We start from the raw sequence: 23,869 nt of genomic DNA, 5'->3' as shown, positions 1-23,869 counted from the left end.
CCTCGTGCACATTACTATATAACCTTGGCTAAGCTTTCCAAGCATTTATCTAGAGGAAACACTGGAAAAAAATCTCAAATTCAAGATTTTTTCCGTAAACAAAAGGCCTATTCTCGAAACGCAAATAGGTTTCAGACCCGTCATGATGAATGCGACATATTTGCAAAATAGTAAAATAGGATCTTCGAAACTTCCTCTTGCAAAAAAGCCCAGAGGTAAAATGAGACAACTTTTATTGTATAGTTGAGAGCACAGTCATATAGAGGTCAATGTGTTCTCTTACAAGACCTGTCCTCTCTGTCTTACAAGAAATAAGGGGCCGATAACTAAACCATTGGCATATAGTGAGTGTCTGTTCACAATGGCATCTGTGCCACGCAGTCTTCCCACCAGGATTAGTATTGTATTGGTGCTGGGCAATAGGGTCATCACAATATTCAGGCATCAGATATCACTGGCACTCCATGCCACCATTATATCCTTACAACTACCATTTGGCAGCAGGTTAAAGGAGAAGCCCGGCGAAAATTTTTATTACAGTATTGTTTTGTCCCTCAAAAGTTATACAAATCCCCAATATACACTTATTACGGGAAATGCTTATAAAGTGCTTTTTTTCCCTGCACTTACTACTGCATCAAGGCTTCACTTCCTGGATAACATGGTGATGTCACTTCCTGGATAACATGGTGATGTCACTTCCTGGATAACATGGTGACGTCACTTCCTGGATAACATGGTGACGTCACTTCCTGGATAACATGGTGACGTCACTTCCTGGATAACATGGTGACGTCACTTCCTGGATAACATGGTGACGTCACTTCCTGGATAACATGGTGACGTCACTTCCTGGATAACATGGTGATGTCACTTCCTGGATAACATGGTGATGTCACTTCCTGGATAACATGGTGATGTCACTTCCTGGATAACATGGTGATGTCACTTCCTGGATAAAATGGTGATGTCACGCACCGACTCCCAGAGCTGTGCGGGCTGTGGCTGCTGGAGAGGATGATGGCAGGGGACACTGAGGGACACAGGGCAATGGAGGGACACTGAACATCCCTCTGCTATCATCCTCTCCAGCAGCCACAGCCCACACAGCTCTGGGAGTCGGGACGTGACATCACCATGTTATGCAGGAAGTGACATCACCATGTTATCCAGGAAGTGACATCACCATGATATCCAGGAAGTGACATCACTATGTTATCCAAAAAGTGACCTCACCATATTATCCAGGAAGTGAAGCCTTGATGCAGTAGTAAGTGCAGGAAAAAAAGCACTTTATAAGCATTTCCCGTAATAAATGTATATTGGTAATTTGTATAACATTTGGAGGGCAATCCATATTACTAGTAATCTCAGCTATAAACCAAATACTACCGTCACTGTTACGTCTGTCTACCGGATACCACACACCTCAGATGCAGTAACACCAAAAGTAATATTCTTCATATTTATAAGGCTTCATATACAGATGGTAAAGGACTCAGTACAGCTTCTGATATTATACTACTGATATCTGATATTATACTACTGGGATATTATACCCCTTAAAGGTCTTCCAGTAGCTGCTGTCTGTCCTGCAGGAAGTGGTGTATTCTTTAGTTTGACATAGTGCTCTGCAGCATCCAGAGCTGGAGTACATCTCCATATAAAAGTTCCCCTGCTCTGGACAGTTCCTGACATGGACAGAGGTGGCACCAGAGAGCACTGTGTCAGACTGGAGAGAATAGACCACTTCCTGCAGGGCATACAGCAGCTGATAAAGACTGGAAGACTTGAGATTTTTTCAATAGAAGTTATTCAAAATTGTAAACTTTCTGACACCAGTTAATTTGAATGTTTTTTTTTCTACAGAGTACCCCTTAAATGTCTATTGGAGAGATGCAAACTGTGTAAGGGTCCCTTTACACACACAGATTATCTGCCAGATTGTTGCAGCCAAAGCCAGGAATAGATTTGAAAAGAGGAGAAATCTCAGTCTTTCCTTTATGACTTGTTCCCTTTTTATAGTCTGTTCCTGGCTTTGGCTGCAAAAATCTGTCAGATAATCTGTGTGTGTAAAAGCATCCTAAAGCAGCCGCCTCTGCTCTCAATATAGGTGCAGTGATGTAGGTGGGATCCGCATCTCTAGGACGTTTATCACACATCCTGTCTATATGATATATATTTCCAGATGAACTACTCCTTTAAACATTAACAAATGTATTACTTCCATCTATTTTTTTCTCCACAATAATAGCCAATATGTGGTTTACAGCCGATTCTTATCATCTATGATGCCGCACACTGCTGCTTGTGAAATCACTATGAGGGGAAAAAAAAAGTAAAAGACAAAACACAAAAAAGGAATAATATAAGAAAAATCAAGAATCAAGTGTTTGCTCGCAGTCTCCATAGACTTTCAATAGTCGTCAGCAAAACAAGTCTACCCAAGCTGACAGCCCAGACTCCCCAAGGACCTGCAACTCTAGCCCAACATGGAGGAGGAAAACACCCTGATCAGCCATAACAGTAATACCACTGCCAGGTCAGCGGGTCAGGCTCTCACCAGGGCCGACGCGGGTCAGGCTCTCACCAGGGCCGACGCGGGTCAGGCTCTCACCAGGGCCGACGCGGGTCAGGCTCTCACCAGGGCCGACGCGGGTCAGGCTCTCACCAGGGCCGACGCGGGTCAGGCTCTCACCAGGGCCGACGCGGGTCAGGCTCTCACCAGGGCCGACGCGGGTCAGGCTCTCACCAGGGCCGACGCGGGTCAGGCTCTCACCAGGGCCGACGCGGGTCAGGCTCTCACCAGGGCCGACGCGGGTCAGGCTCTCACCAGGGCCGACGCGGGTCAGGCTCTCACCAGGGCCGACGCGGGTCAGGCTCTCACCAGGGCCGACGCGGGTCAGGCTCTCACCAGGGCCGACGCGGGTCAGGCTCTCACCAGGTAACTTAATGACGGCAAGAATACGTGACGCTAACATCTCCTGACTAGGACTCCAAAATTGCTGAGTAAGACATTTCCATTTCATTTTATATATATGAAAAAAGCTCCCATCAACATTTCAGTCTCCAGTAAACGGCAATTTTACATTGCGAAAGACGTCTTCAGGTAGCATAACTTGTTATTCGTCTCCAGCGCTCTGCCAGATTTCCAAGATGACCTCAGGAGGATCAACAGAAATGTGCAAATGTCTTTTACAGAATCTGGTTTCAAGACGTTTGGCATTGACCCTCGGGGGAGAGGAGGGGGTGTTCTGGAATGAATCATAGAGGGACAAGGCTGTAATTTTCCAGTCTCTTAAATATTAGAAAGACAGAAGTTTGTTCGGACGAAATAGACCTTAGACGTCTGCTTTTATTCAGCTAGTCAATGATACTATTCTAGTTGCCTTGCACATAAGGTGATGGACATCAGGTCCTGAGTACATGGTAACTAGAATCGATGGTTTCAGTTATCGTATACTAGAAATTAAAGGGATTGTCCACTCTAATGACAAGCTAACCACAGTATCCAGTTTCTTCCCCCTCCATTGATCAGCTATAATCTGTATGGGAAAGCAGCAGCAATTGTTGAATCTCTCTCCAGTGACACCTCTGGTGAAAATAGGAATTACACTGCTCTAACTGAAATCAATTGAGGGGTGGGGGCAATGCACAGATGTGGCGGGTCCTCTGGGGTGAGGGATGATTCTTGCTGGTTCCTGAAAATGTGATCACTATCCAATAGTAATATCATATGAACAGAATCATATATCAAATTCCAATAACATTCAATCTCAGAACGCTTACTATATGTGATGCTGCAAGTTTCTTAAAAGGAAAAAGAAATATGTTTGGCTTGTTGCTTAGCAACAATGATCGCAGCCCGGGGGTGACAACACAGGATCTCGGCACTCGTACAGAAACCCAGTGATGTCACACATACACAGAGATGAAGTGTGGGCAGGGATACCTGCATTTCTGGTTCTGGCTAACAGATAGAAGAGGATATACCTGGCCCTGGTATGTGGTTGGATAGGACACCATTACTACCTGACAGATTTACCTTACAAGGCTTGTCTAAGATCACAAACACAGGTCACCTTTTTAAAAAGAAAATAAATAAATAACAGCGCCACACCTATCCGTAGGCTTTGTGCTGTATTACAGCTTGGCACCAGCGCTGAACTGTAATAGAAAACACAAACTACTGACAGGTGTGGCGATATATAAGAAACAAAGCAGCCATGAGTTTAGAAACCTGCACATTTCTACCTGTATTAAGCTGTATACTCCTGCGGCACCACAAAACCACTGTGTCTGAACAGGGCCTACATGCCTAGGAGCCCTGTCAGGATTTTCTCTTGCTTTTACTCAGAAATCCTCTTTTATATCCCATAAACCCGTATATATCCCAGGGATCAGCTGCTGAACCTGCCATATGGAACGCTCAGGTATAACCTGACAGATTTGTGTTAAGGATGGAAATACACAATATTGTTATCCAAAGCCGCCATAATGGCCAACCAGCTAGTATGTATAGGGGGCCTTCTGACTACACCCAGAAGGAAGACGTCCCTTAACACTTGTATATAGTGGATACAACATGGTAGATCCTTTTGAACTCAGGGAGATAACTTGATGCCAGAGAAGTCTGGTTGCAGTTTATTCTGCATTTGCCGCAGAAAAAAAAAAAAAAAGCCGGCTCAACTAAGCCAAGTGTGCATGTGTATGGGGAGGGGGATGGGTAGGGGAGAGAAAGCTGATGACTGAACAACCATTCACATGAAGGTCTATTGCCAGGCTGGAGAGCTTCTAAGAGTTTACACAACCAATATAAAATATATGGTGACAAATGCTGATAAACTAACATAGTAAGACATATGATTCATAAGGAGATAATAAAGAGAGAAGGAAAGCAAGGGATGGGAGGACACGTCTTCTGCAGAAAGTGAAGGTGTGTCGCAGGTAGGACAGCGAAAAGCAATGACTTGATAGATGTGTCACCCACCCCGCATGGACTGAGTGTATATATATAAATATATGGTGATAGGGAACACAGGCAGCCAGGCCCCGATTCTTCAGGTGATGACGTGGATGACATGAAGTCAGGACTATGGCACAAGTTCTCCTTCTTGTAAGCGACACACCTATGCTTAACAATAGGTAAACCGGTATCCAAACTGTGCCCATACTTCACAGTCACTTCTCATGAATACTGCTTAACCCTGTGCGTCCTCCCCGAGACACCCGACACAACGCTCAGCGGCTGGAATTACCAGCAGCCAATAAAAAAGCAGTACTAATGTGCAGGGAATTGCATCCGAATGTCGCATGAATTTCATCCCATCATTAACCATCACAGCTCACTATGTGCAACCGCTGCTGTGTTTTATTGGGTTTTTTTCAACAAGATTCAGCTTTTTCCCTCAAAATGGCAAATAAATATATACATATATTAATAAGTGCATATATAAGTACAATGTAATTCTCCTAACAGCTGCAGTTTCCATTCATCAGCGGTAAGTAAGTTGTACAATACTGACCTGTAATATGGATGTGTGCATGAGGCCTAATGGCTGGCTCTCCTATCACATTGATTATACTTAGGGGTCATTCCCATGTCCGTAGAATTCCGTTCGTATAACGACAGTGTTCTGGGAACTGGACCTGGTTTAAAAGTTTGCACTAGTGTACTGACACAGCCACACGGCAGCCCCAATGGGACCCTATACCAAACCGAGCCATGATAACCATGTGAATGAGTCCTTACGGCTTTCATCATAAGGAGGAGTTTTCCTGGGCAGTCTGCACAGTATGAGCACTTTCCTCGCATACCCTCACAGCAGCCATCCCTGCTCTATTTACAGCACACAGGATTCTTTTCAGGTCTCTTTCCAGGCCACATAAGAGAAGCCACATCAGTTCACATTCCCCATCTGCAGATGCAAAGGATATTCCATTGCCTCAAATCCACAAACACCCAATGTGAAATACTCTCCCGACTGAATCATGAAGTGTTCTCCTGTCTGTGTCCGGCCACTCCCCCAATATACTAAGAATATCCAAGGATATCTCAACTATTTTCTTTTTCAATTTAAAGTGTAACTGGCATTAAATGCCACTTATTTTATCAATATATATAAAAAAAAAAAATATATAAAAAAAGCTGTTTTCCTACTTTCCCCCTCACTTGAGAAGGAGCAGGATCTCTGTGTCCGTTATGGTCTATGGAGGGGGGAGGGGGATGAGTAAGCACAGAGAGGAGAAAAGGAAGCTCTGCAAAACACATTGGGGAAGATTTATCAAACATGGTGTAAAGTGAAACTTGGCTCAGTTGCCCCTAGCAACCAATCAGATTCCACCTTTCATTTTCCAAAGAGTCTGTTAGGAATGAAAAGTGGAATCTGATTGGTTGCTAGGGGCAACTGAGACAGTTTACACCATGTTTGATAAATCTCCCCCATTGTCCTGTAATCTTATCTCACCAAGTTCCCAGGCCAGCACTGAGCTTTCTGACCTCTGAATCCAGCGTTTTATGTGCCCAGACAGTCTCCAAATTGCAGGGCTATTTGTCTCCTCTTCCTGCTCTCTCACGCCCCTTTCTTGGCGTGACGTCCCCCCCCCCCCGGATCAGTGGGGCACATCGTCACCAATCATGACCTGGAGATATATCTTATAAGATGGAGATAACTGGATGGAGATGGAGATAATAGAGTCACAGAAAAGAGCGAGACTTCAGCCCCCAAATTCCCAAGTCCTAATTCCGGCTCATTAATAGTGAGATTACAGATAATTACAGGTAAACCCGCTAAACGAGTGGCGTGGTCCCTGCGGCCTCCCGGAGTACACCTCTATAATTTATCCATCATGGAGAATGAGTCAGGAGCATCATTCAATGCTGCAGAACCATCATTACAGGGAAACTCCACCAGAACAAGAGCGTTTCCCATTGTAAACATTTATTATGGAACCTGGAGTTCTCCTGGACACAATGCATTCTGTGTATATAGGGCCTATAATTAGGTATCAGGGAATTGTACACATTGCATTGGCCTAAGGGCCCTATTCCACCGGACGATTATCGTTCAGATTATCGTTAAATCGTTAGAATCTGAACGATAATCGTTCGGTTGAAATGCAGTTAACGATTAACGACCGAACGAGAAATCGTTGATCGCTTTATAAGACCTGGACCTATTTTTATCGTTGCTCGTTCGCAAATCGTTCTCATTGAATAAGACGTCGTTCGGTCGTTCGCAATAGATATGAACGCAATAGCGAATAAATAGCGAAGAAAAACGATCGCAATTACGATCATAAGTAACGATTATCGTTCCATGGAAATGAGTGAACGTTTTCAGGTCTTTCGCAATAGCGGTCGTTTGAGATCTTTAATCGTTAACGATTATGCAAACGATAATCTTCCGGTGGAATAGGGCCCTAAGGGTCTATTCACATGGTGCAGTCACACGGCATGGGTTGTAGCTTTGGCTCTCCAGGCATGATGGGAATTGTAGTTCTGCAACAGCTGGATGGCCTGGGTTTGACACCCCTGACCTAAAGCAATGGTCTCCAACCTCTGGCCCTCCAGCTGCGGCAAAACTACAAGTCTGGCGGGTAAATAAAGCCTGAGAAGGGCAGCAGCGGGATCACACACTGCGGATAGACCTCCACTGTTTTCTAGCATTCACGTACAGTTCCTCCCATTGCAAACATCTGATCACATGACCTCCCCATCACCTGATGAGGGGTAAAGTAATATCAGAACTGGACGATCCCTCTAAATTCATGGCGCCCAGCTATCCCTAGTAGCTTTTCAGTGATTTACAAGAGGATCATGTGGTCATACTATGAGATATGTCAGGGGGCTGGTGATCACATGATCCTAATTCAGCGCAGCGTTCCTGGGGTTCTTTGAAGTGGAATGCCCAGTAGGCATATGGGAGCAGTAGACCTATACTCTGATAATTCTGGTACTCTCTAAACACCCAGCGCAGTCTATTCTCAGCATAGTATGCAATCACTATAATCCCTGCATGTTTTCCCGGCTTTAGAGGTTAAAGGGTGAGTAAGAGCACTTTGATAACTTGTTTACTGTTGAACTGAAAGCTATGCACCAGATACTAAACTATAAGAGGAATTGTCATTAGACATACCCCTTGAAATTTAAAGGATTTTTTGTCTTCAGACGTTTAAGTCACATCCACAGGTGGGGGTACCCGTCCCTCCTCTTCCTCTGATATGCAAGGTCTATCAGCTTAGGTTTAAAGGGGTTATCCAGCGCTACACAAACATGGGCACTTTCTTCCAAAAACAGCACTTCTCTTGTCTCCAGTTTGGGTGCAGGTGTTGGAACTCAGTTCCATTGAAGTGAATGGAGCTTAACTGCAAACCGTACCTGACCTGAAGGCAAGAGAGGTGCTGTCTCTGGAAGAACGCGGCCATGTTTTTGTAGCGCTGGATAACCACTTTCAGGGTACGTTCACACTTACCAGATCTGCAGCAGATTTCATTTAAATAAAACTGAACACAGCATCAAATCTGCACCATTAAATCTGCTGCGGATCTGCTGCGGATCCTGTAGGTGTGAACGCACCCTCAAGGGGTTATCCAGTGCTACAAAAACATGGCCACTCTCCCCCTACTGTTGTCTCCAGTTTGGGTGGGGTTTTGAAACTCAGTTCCATTGAAGTAAATGGAGCTTAATTGCAAACCGCACCTGAACTGGAGACAACAGTAGGGGGAAAAGTGGCCATGTTTTTTTGTAGCGCAGGATAACCCCTTTAACTTCCATCATACCTGTCAAATCCAAATCAGCTGATTAGAGGGAGTAAATAAAGTGACTAAAACCAGCTGGAATACCATATATTGCCTGTTCCAAACGTATGGCGCTGTGTCCGGTAAGGGATGTCACAGATGTCCGGTTATAAGGTGGTCGAGAGTCAGAATCCGCAGCAAGTTATCCACAAGTACGTCACAATATAATCAGCCTAGACCAGTGATGACAAACTGCGGCCCTCCAGCTGTTGCAAAACTACAATTCCCATCATGTCTGGACAGCCAAAACTTCGCTTTGGCTGTCCAGGCATGATGGGAATTGTAGTTTTGCAACAGCTGGAGGGCCGAAGGCTCGCTGTCTAGACAATCCAAGCTGACAGCCCTTTCCTAGGGCACAGTTCACACATCGGATTAAAATGTGACGTGTATTTGCAAGGCCAAATCAGTGTCAAATCCAGTACTCACCTGTACTGGATTTGACACTGATTTGGCCTTGCAAATACATGAGGCCTCCTCCTGACACACTGTAGCAAAGCCCCAGGCCTAGAGAGGCCTGCTCATAAATGATGATGGAAACATTATCACAAATTTTCAGCCGTGAGTAGAACGTTGTCACAATGAATATTCTATATCTGAATAGTGATAGCGTGCGGGACCCCCCTTTATACTGATCAATGGGATCCCAGCAACTGGATAAATACATGTTAAAGTTATGGAAGATTTCTGAGCACTGATTCCTATCATTAGTAAGCAATGCAGCCTTTTCTTTGTTTACTAGGCACAGCGCCAAATAGTGGCTGTGCCTGGTATTGCAGCTAGGTCCTATTAACTTGAATAGGACTGAACTATAGAGAGTTGTAGTACTAGGCATGGCCACTACAGAGTGTATGGCGCTGTGCCTGGTAAACAATGATAAGGGCACAGCAGCCCCCTTAGTCAGCTGCCAATGGGGGGTGTCATGACACCAAAGTCCTAGAAAACCCATTACATTAGGTGAAATGAAGACGTGCCTTCTAAGGACAATAACTATAAATGTGTATGGTGTCATTAAGTGACTTTATATTTACCTGTCTGGAGAATCCCTTGAAGCCTATGTTATAGCTCTGTGAATCACCTACGTGTTATGTCCGTCATTCTGTACGGTCTGAGCACAGGTAAATTACTATGTACAGAGACTTCAATCACTTCCATGGTGAACAGAAACCACATTGTATCCAGTGTGAGAGGAGAACATTATACCTAGGCACACAGAGGCCCATCAGGCATGATGGGAATTGTAGTTTGGGAAGGTTCGCCATGCCTGCAATAGGGGATAGATGGCAGACTGGTGGGGTCCGACCTCTGGGGAAAAGGTGGCTCCGAATTAATGCAATGCACCGTGCATGCAACTCCGGCCCTCCATTCCTTCTCTATGAGGCTTCTGAGCATTGGCACTGCCCTCCATTCATACTCTATGGGGCTTCTGAGCATTGGCAGTGCCCTCCATTCATTCTCTACGGGGCTTCTGAGAATCGGCAGTGCCCTCCGTTCATTCTCTATGGGGCTTCTGAGCGTTGCCATTGGCAGTGCCCTCCATTCCTTCTCTATGAGGCTTCTGAGTATTGGCACTGCCCTCCATTCATACTCTATGAGGCTTCTGAGCATTGGCAGTGCCCTCCATTCATTCTCTACGGGGCTTCTGAGAATCGGCAGTGCCCTCCGTTCATTCTCTATGGGGCTTCTGAGCGTTGCCATTGGCAGTGCCCTCCCTTCATCCTGGGTCATAATTTTCCAGAATTCTCAGCATTGGTGGTCAGCCCTCATCAATCCAATAGCTATCCACAGGACAGGGGACACCTTTGTGATACCCCTTTATGCACATAAATCTGCGTTATCCCTGTTATTTTATCTGATGCCGGATTAGCAGATATTCCGGATTATAGAATAGTCATGATAAAATAATCTGGATATGAGGAGAACCTGCAGGAAGACAGCGCACGGTAAGCTGCTACGAGGGATTTCATTGTAGGTTCCTCAGATGACGCATAGTGACCCCCTCTATCTGTGATCACACTTGTCGGAAGATTCTAGATTATATTGCGGTTTATTGGTGGATACCGGGTGACGTGGATCGTCCCATCAGGACAAAAAGTCTGCTGATCCCTTTAAGAGAAGTCCACTGTAGGATACTTCCATGCTAATGTGCCCGCATCCTCCACCATATTGTTACTCACTGGCGCCACCTGCTGGTTGTCCGAATTCTGCCCAGGTAGCACTAATATACGTATTACTGCTCTTGTGTATACACTCCCTCCACTGATAAGTATATATACACATTATACATATAACACTATATAACTCATCATCCTGATGGCCGCAGATGAGAGACACCACAATCTCTATGTATAGTCCACAATGTCCTTCCCACAAGCTTTAGGAACTGTTGACGCACCACAGACACCAGCATGCCACCGATAACCAGAACACCACCTCCCAGCATACTCTGCCTGAAAATAAGAAGCACAAGTCCTAGCAACAACAACAGGTCCAGAAAACACAGAACCTCCTTGAGAAGGCTGTATAACCGTGTAGGACTACAAGTCCCAGCAACAGTGAAACACGTGACATCCTACAGAGACGGGACAACTCACCTATGTAAGGGTCTAGAGCCAAATACTACAAGAACCAGCATCTCCTGACAGCCTGGGAGGTCACAGGTGGGGGGACTAGAAGCACCAGCATGCCCAGACGACTCAGCACAACACACGGACTACAAGCACCAGCATGGACTAAACAGAAGTCATACTAAGGGTCAGTATGCTTAGCACCTGGAACTACAAGTCCCAGCAACAGTGGAAGAAATGGCATCCTACAGGGACCGGACTACGCAACCTATAACAAACCCAGACAGTAGAACTACAAGCAAGGAACTACAAGTAGCAGCGTGTCCTACAACAGTGGTCTCCAACCTATGACGCCCCAGCTGTGGCGGAACTACAACTCTCAGCATGCCCTGACAGAACAGCTATGAAGTCACCATCTTAGAGAGACAAAACAAGTATAGTAGTGGAACTACAGGCACCAGCATGCCCAGACTATCCTGGACAAAAAGGCACAAAAAGACCTGATAAATCTAAGCAGGCGCGAACTACAAGCACCAGCATGACCTGTCTAGCCAGAGTAATGCTGGTCCCAGCAAAGGTGGAACTACAAGCACCAGCATGGCCTGACTACAAGCAGCAGCATAGTGACTATGAGCAGCAGAAGGACTAGGAGGCTTTGTCAGGGTAAGTTATTGCAGCGGGGGGACTACAACTCCCAGCAGGTCCCGGCAGTGTGGCCGGTGCTCACCTTGTAGGTGTTCTCGGTGATCTTGGCCACGGCCTCCGGGTCCCGGGACATGGCTGCGGCTGTGCTCCCCGCTCCTCCTCACATACCCGGCCGCCCGCTGCTCCGTCTCCTCCCGGTCTCCCGACAACTGTCACTGCGAGAAGTTGTGGCCCCGGCGGCGGCTGCGGGAGAAGCAGGAAGGTGGGGCCGGTGAGGTCAGCAGCGGAGCCGGGGAGGGCCGCACCTGCGTGCAGGGAAGGGAGGAGCACGGAGGGAGTGAGGTGAGTCAGCGCCGTACACTGAGGAGGCTGGGGCGGTGTGCTGCGACTGACAGGCGATCCGCATGGTGCGACTGACAGGCGATCCGCATCGTGCGACTGACAGGCGATCCGCATCGTGCGACTGACATGAGACATGCCATGAGAGTTGTGCAACTTTCGCACTACAGTTACATGGTGATACTTGTGTGACACTCCCTGCCGGTATCCTCCTGTATAAGGGCTACAGTGACTAGACTACCATTGGGTGCAGCTAGAAAAAAACAGCCTAGGGCCATGTTCACACACAGTATTACTATCAGTGTTTTGGTCAGTGGTTTTTCGACCAAAACCAGGAGGGATTGGAAACACAGAAACTGTGCAAAACTTTCTGTTCTAATTTTTCTCTGTCACACAGCTGATTTTGGCCATAAATACTGACCAAAAGACTGACAGAAATACTGATAGAAAAAAATAACAGAAACACTGACCAAAAGACTGACAGAAAAACTGACCAAAATAACGGCTAAAATACTGACAGTAACAATGACCAAAAGACTGGCAGAAACACTGGGCAAAATACTATGTATGAACAGGTTTTTATTCATTAATTTTGCACCCCCCCCCCCTACACACACACACACACACACACACACACACTGCACTAGAAGCAAAGTGTGGCAGTGTATAGATGGTGGAATGCGTGTGACCTATGCCCCTCTGCATTATGGTCTGTCAGTGTAGTCTATGGTTCACACACCATTTTTTCATTCATTTTGCCGTTTGCCTTTGATTTTAATAATCCTAATAAATGAGGTCAGCCATATTTTTCTGTACGTTAAAAAAAAAAATGTTAAAATTTTTTTGATCCGTTGTTCTTATAATGTAAGTCAATGGGAAAGGAATGACACGTTTACACACGGCGCCCTCAGTCCAGCGGCAGGACTCTTCAGCAGATGACCGGCAGCATGGCAGTGGGAGGCGGTTCTGGCAGCGGCTAAGCTTCCCTTGGCTCCGTGGCGGCCCTCAGCAGAGCTGATCAACAGCGCCGCGGTCAGCTACCAGAACTTGCTGATACAGATTACGTCACTGACAGTCAAAAGTAACAGACAGCACCGCGGCCTCTCATCGCCGTGCTGCCAATCAGCTGTGTCTGGGGGCTTCGTGTTAACGTGTGATTCAGTCACTGTGTGTATCTGGCAGCGGCCCTCTGCAGCTGATCAGCAGCCACATGCATTGGGTAGGGCAGAGGGTCATGAGTCCCTGGGCAGCCGCCTACCCTGCCCAATGGAAAGACGGCTCTGGTACAAGTGCGACCTAAGGCAGACCAGTCATAGCCATAGAGATAATTAGTTTCCTTAGGGCCCTTTTCCACGGGACGATTATCGTTCGATCTAAACGATAATCGTTCGGTTGAATAGGAGTTAACGATTAAACGCCGAACGAGAAATCGTTGATCGTTTAATGAGACCTGGACCTATTTTTATCGTTGCTCGTTCGCAAATTGTTCGTAGCAACGAATGCAATAGCGACGACTAGACGACCGCAAGAACGATCATAAGTAACGATTATTGTTTGTGTAAATCGGTGAACGATTTTAGGCCGTTCGTAATAGCGGTCGTTTGAAATTGTTTATCGCTAACGATTATGTGAACGATAATCGTCCCGTGGAATAGGGTCCTTAGGCTGCGTTCACACATGCAGCATTCACACTGCGAGTTCCACAGCGAAATCCACAGCGATATGCGGTACAGTTATTCCCTATGGCCTCTGCATTCTCACGCTCCAGCCTGCTTCTCCGCTAGTGGGTCACTGACAGCTGTCCCGCCAGCAATGCACTGATTGGCTGAGCGGGGCTACATTCTTACAGTGGATTGAAAATTTCTCTCTGAATAGTCAATAACACTCCAATTTATCTGAATTTTTGAGAATTCGCTTCCTGCCAATGAGTGACAGCAGCAGGGACACCTATCACAGGCAGGCGTCCCTGCTCCTGTACACTGAGCCTGGGCCGTACACTATATGGTAAGCAGCAATGGTGATTTTATTACCAGTCACCACATTCACAGAGACTGTCAAGGCGTATGGCCACTCAGTGAGTGTACAGGATCAGCTGCTCATGACAGGTGTCCCTGCTCCTGTAGAGACCCAGCAGCCAAACAAGCACTGCTTCACCAACCAGGGAATCTTCTCTGGACCGGGCGCAGATAGTAAGTAATAGAGGGGAGGGGTGATGCTACATACACCCCCTATTTTGGGCAGACCCTCTGCACCCAGACCAGCTATGTTATCTGACAGTCTCTTTTATTAGCTGCAGGTAGCACATTACAGTGATTCTATAACACATCTATATCTCCTATTCTAGTCCTGTACAATGGACATAGCGGTAATATAGCAGTTATGTGTATGAGACCTCACTATAATGTCCTTAATGCAGAATGGCAGGTAGTGTGAATTGTGCCTACAATAGTGCCGCCATGCTCATCGCGTAGCCCGGGTCTTATGTTTTTTTTCCTGCAGTTTTCCTCTGGATAGTCGGCCCTTGTTCTAGGCTTATTCTGCAACCAGGAAAATGATTCACATTCTGCCTGTAAGTGTTTCCTTATAGCAACAAGGCATCTACTCAGATCTGAGAGACTGAGCTCCTGAGAGCGTGTCCTCAGAGGAACCGGGCACTGCCCACATAGGTCACCCGGGGGTCCTGTATGACTGATGGCCACCCTGCCAAGAATCAGATACAAGCGTATGACTATCCCTGTCACCAGCCGCAGGATCTGCCAGCATCTACATTAACTGGATCCCATTACACGGGGAGCTCTGATCCTGTATGACAAGTATTCTGCAGCCGCAGTGCTACTATCCACTACTATCCATGGAGCCGGGGCCTCTGCGAGGCTGATAGGGGGAATACAGTGATTCTGTGGGTAACATGCTTATGGATGCTGGGGAGCAACTGCACAATGTAAGCGCCATGCTGTGATGTGAAGCAATTACTGTTTACATTTAGGTTTTGATCCTATATAAAGATTTTGTACTAGGACACAAGATCCATATACTACACCCCTGTCGGTATGCTCCACCTCTGTCCGTGCTCTATGCATATGATATGCCTCTGTCCGTATGCTCCCCCCTATCTTGACGCCACCCCCCTGTCCATAGACTACACCTCTGTCCGTATGCTCCACGTCTGTCTGTGCTCTATGGCTCTATGCATACGATATGCCTCTGTCTGTATGCTACCCCCCTGTCTATAGACTACGCCTCTATCCTAATGCTACCCCCTTGTCCATACGCTACACCTCTGTCCTAACGCTACACCCAGTCCGTTTGCTACTCCTCTGTTTATACACTACACCTCTGTCTGTATGCTACCCTGCTGTCCGTACACCATACCTCTGTCCATACGTCACACCTGTGTCCGTACTCTACCCCCTGTCCATACGCTACCCCTCTATCTGTACACTACCCCTCTGTCTGTACACTACCCCTCTGTCTGTACACTACACCTCTGTCTGTACACTACACCTCTGTCTGTATGCTGCCCCCTGTCCATACGCTACCCCTCTATCTGTACACTACCCCTCTATCTGTACACTACCCCTCTGTCTGTACACTACCCCTCTGTCTGTACACTACACCTCTGTCTGTATGCTGCCCCCTGTTCGTACACTACACCTCTGTCTGTACACTACACCTCTGTCTGTACGTTACACCTCTGTCCGTACGCTACCCCCCTGTTTGTACGTTACCCCCTGTACATATGCTTCCCCTATGTCTGGACGCTACCCCCCTGTACGTACACTACCCCCCTGTCTGTATGCCACACATCTGTCTATACACTACTCCCCTTTCGTACGCTACACCTCTGACTGTACGCTACCACCCTGTCTGTGTGCTACCCCCCTTCCGTAGGCCACACTTCAGTCTGTACGATACCCCCGTCCGTATGCTACCCCCTGTATGTACCCTACACCTTTGCTTCTCAGAATGCTGATTGAGCAGAGCTGTGACTGGGGCAGCAGATCATTGGTTCACACTTTGCTTCTTTGCATTTACTTGCTGCATAAGGGCGGGTTCAGACCGAAATTTGCGCGGATAAATTCCGCCAAGTTCCGTTGCCTGTACACGCTCACGGCCGCGCGCCTCTCCGCGCGTGCCATAGACACCATTCTATGCACAGGCGGATTCCGCATTCTGCCGAAAGAATTGAAACGTCAATTCTTTCGGCAGGTAGCGGAATCAGCCGACCCATAGAATGGTGTTTATGGAGCCGGCGGAAAGGCGCGCGTCCGTGAGCGCGTACAGGCAACGGAATTCCCCGGAATTTATCCGCGAGAATTCTGTAGTCTTAACCCGCCCTAACTGTGGCAAATCTCTGCAAACGCCGCACATTACCATCACACAGCCGCAACGTATGGTCACTGCCCAGTACAGGTTATAACTAGGGAAGTACAAGGGGGATAAAGTTATTTAACTTCTTTTAGACCATATAAAAATTTTACAATGGCGGTTAAAGGTGAACATGTACTTTACTTTTTCTGTATGGCAAACATCTGGAATTGTTGCCTTTCTCTATGTGGAGATGCTCTTTGAGATCATTTAAAGGCGCCCTAGCCAATTTCACACATCAGCTCTGGCTTCAGGTATACATGGACCCCTGGGTCACAGTCGCAGTGGTCTCTCGGCTTCACAAGTGTGGATCAAGTCCTGTTAAAGTAATTGAAAGCTCACGCATGGGAGTATTTAAAAGAGATGTCCACGTAAAACTTACTGACTGTTTTCCTCAGGGTGATCGGTGGGGCACCTGGGTGTACACAATGTAGGCAGTGGCCATGCTGGGTTAAAGGGAACCAATCAGTCCAATTGGGCTGATATGGTTATCTGAACTGCTGTATACAGCTCCTGCAGCAGCCGCGGCACACACCAGCTGCAGCAGGAGCTGTATACCTAAAAAAAAAAGTGGACTAATCCCCCGGGTGCATGACAAGCAGCAGCCTGTCATTCATCCCCTCGGAGCGCGCTGACAGGCAGGGCGCGGTGACTAGATACAGGCAAGGAGCCGCCCAGATGACTACTTCCCCACCCGTGTCTGTCACGCGTACAGGGGATTAAAGTCCTTTTCTTTGGGTATACAGCTGCAGCCGTGGACGGTATGTGCCACGGCTTCTGCAGGAGCTGTATACAGCAGTTCAGGGAACCATATCAGCCCGATTGGACTGATTGGTTCGCTTTAAATCCTCCAGCTGTTGTGAAACTACAACTCCCATCATGCCTGGGCAGCTAAAGCTTTGCATGTCCAGGCATGATCGGAAATGTATTTTTGCAACAGCTGGAGGGCCGCAGTTTGAAGACCCGTGCTTTAAATAGTGAATAGGATCAGAGCTGCAGTAACACAGTATGGCCACTATACAATGTACGGAGCTAAGTCTCCCGAATTGTTTGCTGCCATATATAACTGGTATTTCTATGTTTTTCCTACAGCTCTTCTTATGTGAATGAAGATGTGTATAACTTTACAATAGGTCAATTCGAGCTAAATGACTGCTGTTTTCTCACAGTTCACTCTACTATAAGTCTATAGATCACGATTAGTATTGCATAGCTGAAATATTTTACTGCTTTCCCATATGCAGATTTTCAGTACAGTAAATGGAGGTGCAAGAGGCGTACAGCTCACTATAGAGGCCCCTTCATGTAGTATAATGTGGCCCCTTACCAACACCACACTAGTCATATTTCATCATGACAGATTTCTGAAGCCAAAGCCAGGAACAGTCTATAAACAGAGAACAGATCATAAAGGAAAGACTGAGATTTCTTCTCTTTTAAAATCCATTCCTGTCTTTAGCTTCAGATAATCTGTCAGATAATCTGTCTGTGTAAACACACCATTACTCATGTTTAATAGGCAGCACTATCAAGGAAGTAATGTGCCTGGAAACATTTCCCGAAAGCAATTTGTCCCTCTGATTAGATTACATGAATTCTGTTATCTGCGGACTATAATAATTTACAGGACCATATGGTGGTATGATCTCAGTGTATATATATATATATATATATATATATATATATATATATATATATATATGATATTGCCATTCCAGCAGGTAGGTGGCAGCTATTTACTGTCTCCATCTTGTAGTGGGCTGGAAATATTTAGGTGTGTATTCATTCAAGTGAATGTGGATGAGAGGGCACAGACATTGGGATGTGTCACCTTTCTCCCAGGTTTTGCTTAGTAAACTATAGACCTGGATATTGATTTATAGGTAAGGACTGATATAACAATGGAAGGTAACACTTCACTACTTTATAGGTGAGATCCCTCACCAATAGCTATAATGTAGAGGTAGTGGCTCTTCTGTGAGCCCCATGCTGTTTCTTCTACATAAAGCTATACCTATAGAGATGAGCGAACCTCGAACATCCAAACCCGATCGTTCGGCATTTGATTAGCGGTGGCTGCTGAACTTGGATAAAGCCCTAAGGCTATGTGGAAAACATGGATATAGTCATTGGCTGTATCCATGTTTTCCAGACAACCTTAGAGCTTTATCCAAGTTCAGCAGCCCCAGCTAATCAAATACCGAATGCTCGGGGTCAGATGGACTCGAGCATGCTCGAGGTTCGCTCATCTCTATATACCTGCCAGACACCTTTCAGCCCATTGACTAAAGCTGAGTATGCACATCAGTAGCGAAATTTGATGGGGGGCAGAGGGGGCGGCCGCCCCCGGGCCCACTCTGGCAGGGGCCCACTGTGATCTCCAGAGATTATAATTTGACGCCGCTGCCCGCCGCTGTCCGCCGCTGCCCGCCGCTGTCCGCCGCTGCCCGCCATTGGATGGGTGAGTGCAGCCCCCCCCCCTCTGTTACCGGCAGCCCGATGCAGCCCGGCCCCGGAGGCTCACAGCTCCAGCCCCGCCTCCTGCATCCCTCTCCTCTCCTGCTCGTCGGCAGACGTGTGACGTCATCCGTTGCTGCCCGCCCGAGCAGGAGGGGAGAGAGATGCAGCGCCGCGGGTCTGGAGCTGTGAGCCTCCGGGGCCGGGCTGCATCGGGCTGCCGGTAACAGAATATGTAAGCAGCTAACGGCACCGGACCAGAGAGGACCTGCTGGATCCACCAGAGGTGAGTATACTTTTGTTTTTTTGTTTTTTACATGAATGCTCATGTGGGAGCTTCACTTGGGGCCTATAACATGGGGTTACAGAGGGGGTCCTATACTATGTGGGGGCTGTACAGGGGAAAAATGCAATGTGGGGGGCTACAGAGGGATGCTTTTACTGTGTGGGGGGCTTCAGGGGGGGATAATATGTTGTGATTATTCTATGTGGGGGCTGGCTGCACAGGGACCTATACTATGTGGGGGGCTACACTGGGGGGGGGGATAATATGTTATGGCTATACTATCGGGGGAGGGAAATATGTGGGGGCTGGCTACACAGTGAGTGACATCCCCGTATACTGTGCATATACTGAGTGACATCCCTGTATACTGTGCATATAGTGAGTGACATCCTCCTATACTGTGCATATAGTGAGTGACATCCCTGTATACTGTGCATATACTGAGTGACATCCCCCTATACTGTGCATATAGTGAGTGACATCCCTGTATACTGTGCATATACTGAGTGACATCCCTGTATACTGTGCATATACTGAGTGACATCCCCCTATACTGTGCATATAGTGAGTGACATCCCTGTATACTGTGCATATACTGAGTGACATCCCCCTATACTGTGCATATAGTGAGTGACATCCCTGTATACTGTGCATATACTGAGTGACATCCCCCTATACTGTGCATATAGTGAGTGACATCCCTGTATACTGTGCATATACTGAGTGACATCCCTGTATACTGTGCATATACTGAGTGACATCCCTGTATACTGTGCATATAGTGAGTGACATCCCTGTATACTGTGCATATACTGAGTGACATCCCCGTATACTGTGCATATAGTGAGTGACATCCCTGTATACTGTGCATATACTGAGTGACATCCCTGTATACTGTGCATATAGTGAGTGACATCCCTGTATACTGTGCATATAGTGAGTGACATCCCTGTATACTGTGCATATAGTGAGTGACATCCCTGTATACTGTGCATATAGTGACATCCCTGTATACTGTGCATATACTGAGTGACATCCCTGTATGTTGTGACTTTACTATGTGGGGGCTGGCTACACAGGGACCTATACTATTTGGGGGATACAAGAAGGGGGGAATAATATGTTGTGGCTATACTATGCGGGGGCTACAAAGGGGGATATACTATGGGCGCTACACAGGGGGAAGGGCTATACTATGTGGGGGGCCTATATTATGTGGGACTGCACAGGGCATCTATATTATGTGTGGGGGGCTATATGCCTGACTACTATTTGGAGGCACATATTGGGCCTGACTGCTTATGTGGAAGCACAGAGGGGGCACTGTTACTGTGTAAAGCAATGGGGAATATAAGGTTATAATGAGGTATAAGGTTAGGATGATGCTAGAACGTGGAGCCTAAAGTGTTTGTCTCGCAGATTCTGGGGAGACGAGTCATGGCTGGAGAAATCTTCATGATGGGATGAGCCAGATGAAAAGAAAAGGAAAAAACAGACAGCTTTCGCTACCAAGAACGTCACTTATGATTCATGTAGGAAGACGCCTCCTGTAAGTCACTGGAAGTAACTGCACAATCATGCATAATCACTTTTTTGGTGCATTCACACGTACAGGATCTGCAGCAGATTTGATGTCGGGTTCCGTCATTGAGTAATAGAACAGGAAAAGAGTTGTCAGCTCACCCACTCAGTCTTGCTTCACCTGATGTGTGGATCTCCGTGATGTGGAAGCTCGCGGGTACTAATATTGGAGACCGCAGCCCGAATCATCCATGATAAGAAAAAATGTGTTCATCCGCAGCTTCATAAAATTCAATGGCTTTATTCAACGTCACAAAACATAAAATAACAGGTGATTTAAAAGACACGCCGACGCGTTGCAGGGTGAGAACCCCTTAATCATGGGGATGATTAAGGGGTTCTCACCCTGCAACGCGTCGGCGTGTCTTTTAAATCACCTGTTATTTTATGTTTTGTGACGTTGAATAAAGCCATTGAATTTTATGAAGCTGCGGATGAACACATTTTTTCCGTCATTGAGTAACAAAGCTATCTGCAGCATCAAATCTGGTGCATATCCTTTATGTGTGAACACACTCTTAAAGGGGTAGTTCACCCAAAAAATTTTTCTTTCAAATCAACTGCTGCCATGAAGTGCCAGAGATTTGTTAGTTACTTCTATTAAAAAATCTCAAGCCTTCCAGTACTTATCAGCTGCTGTATGCCCAACAGGAAGTTGTATTATTTCCAGTCTGGAGAGCAGGAGATGTTTTCTATGGGGATTTGCTGCTGCTCTGGACATTTCCTGACATGGACAGAGGAGGCAACAGAGAGCACTTTGTCAGACAGGAAAGAAAACACCACTTCGTGCTGGACACACAGCAGCTGATAAGTACTGGAAGACTTAAGATTTTTTAATAGAAGTGAATTACAAATCTCTGGCACTTCATGGCACCAGTTGATTTGAAAGAAATTATTTTTTGGTGGACTGCCCCTTTAAGGTCTGTAGATCCTTTGTATAGCTGGATCTCTACCTCTATTTGGTCACTGCTAGAGATGAGTGACCTTACAGTAAGTTCAGGTTCACATGAACCCAAATTCTCTGAACTTCATCTCTAGTCAATGCTGAGGTAGAATATTGCATTTTATATACTGGTGCTATAAAGGGAATATTATTTATAGACAGTACAGCAGTATTATCCAGTCACTGTATGGTGATGACGGCAGTGGTCATGGTATTATTTGTCCTGTGTATACTCCTTTTATTGGTATTACTTGTGTTCGTGTAGTGGATTTTATTCAGTGACAGTATAGTGGTATTAGTCATGTTGTTGTAATGATGGTAGTGGCCATAGTGTTGAGGTATTATCTGTTACTTGTATACTGTAATAATGGTAGTATCAGTCTCTTTATAATAGATTGGCCAGTAACAGTAATGATGATATTCGCTTCCTGTATACTGGTGTTTTTTGGTAACTATAATAGCTATTTAGAGATATACAGTATTATCATGCATAGAAAATTGTCTTACCAGTGCTAACATTATACAGGAAATGTGTAATATTATTTTACATATCCTACAAATTTCCCTAGGACCCTACTTATATATATTATCACTGCTGTAACCTGTTGTTGCATAATAGATAGATAGATAGATAGATAGATAGATAGATAGATAGATAGATAGATAGGAGATAGATAGATACAGTAGATAGATAGATAGATAGATAGATAGATAGATAGATAGGAGATAGATAGATAGATAGATAGATAGAAGATAGATAGATACAGTAGATAGATAGATAGATAGATAGATAATAGATAGATAGATAGGAGATAGATAGATGAATAGATAGATGATAGATAGATAGGAGATAGATAGATAGATAGATAGATAGATAGGAGATAGATAGATAGATAGATAGGAGATGGATAGATAGATAGATAGGAGATAGATAGATAGATAGATAGATAGATAGATAGATAGATAGATAGATAGATAGGAGATAGATAGGAGATAGATAGATAGGAGATAGATAGATAGGAGATAGATAGGAGATAGATAGATAGATAGATAGATAGATAGATAGATAGATAGATAGGAGATAGATAGATAGATAGGAGATAGATAGATAGATAGATAGATAGATAGATAGATAGATAGGAGATAGATAGATAGATAGATAGATAGATAGATAGATAGGAGATGGATAGATAGATAGATAGGAGATAGATAGATAGATAGATAGATAGATAGATAGATAGATAGGAGATAGATAGGAGATAGATAGATAGGAGATAGATAGATAGGAGATAGATAGGAGATAGATAGATAGGAGATAGATAGGAGATGGATAGACTTGGCACCATTTCTGTAAATAAAAATGAGTTGAAATACAACACAACACGACCTAAGTGTGTTATGGTATGTGGGCTGGAGGGGTGTGAGTGCCAGGGCTGATTTTCAGTCCCAGTCCGGCCCTGCCCCCCCATGTCACTCCGCCGCGGCCGCCGCCATCTTAAGCTGATCGGGTGCACTGAGGTTGCGTATGGCCTCAGCGCACCACTGCTGGTACGTGCGCCGCCCACCTGTCAATCACCTCCGGCGCGGCGCTGTCCCTCTGGGTTCCGTCTCCCGCGCTCGCACCAGGTCAGTCACTTGCTGAACAGCATAGGAGCCGGACGGCCGCCTATGACTGCTGCTGCTGCACACAGAACAGGGGAAGGCCGACCTGGACATGTGGAAAACGGGGTGAGGCTGGACATGTGGAAAACAGAGGTGTGCTGGACATGTGGAAAAGGGGGGGTGGTGCTGGACATGTGGAAAAGGGGGGTGGGGTGCTGGACATGTGGAAAAGGGGGGGTGCTGGACATGTGGAAAAGGGGGGAGCTGAACATGTGGAAACAGGGG

At 46.1% G+C, this 23,869-nt stretch overlaps 1 protein-coding gene across 2 annotated transcripts in view; it reads right to left on the bottom strand.

Annotated features, from left to right (window-relative positions):
• The window catches only part of BAIAP2L1 (BAR/IMD domain containing adaptor protein 2 like 1), a 58,664-nt gene extending 46,385 nt beyond the window's left edge, over nt 1-12,279 (bottom strand). For both annotated transcript variants that reach the window (XM_069983853.1, XM_069983854.1), the window contains exon 1: nt 12,091-12,279. In XM_069983853.1, the coding sequence (XP_069839954.1) occupies nt 12,091-12,141 (51 nt within the window). In that variant the 5' untranslated portion in view covers nt 12,142-12,279. The remainder of the gene's footprint in view (nt 1-12,090) is intronic.
• Between the last annotated feature and the right edge of the window lie 11,590 nt (nt 12,280-23,869).

This window comes from Dendropsophus ebraccatus, chromosome 9 (genome assembly GCF_027789765.1).
Source record: "Dendropsophus ebraccatus isolate aDenEbr1 chromosome 9, aDenEbr1.pat, whole genome shotgun sequence".
Taxonomy (NCBI): domain Eukaryota; kingdom Metazoa; phylum Chordata; class Amphibia; order Anura; family Hylidae; genus Dendropsophus; species Dendropsophus ebraccatus.
This window is presented reverse-complemented; position numbering and strand designations above follow the sequence as displayed.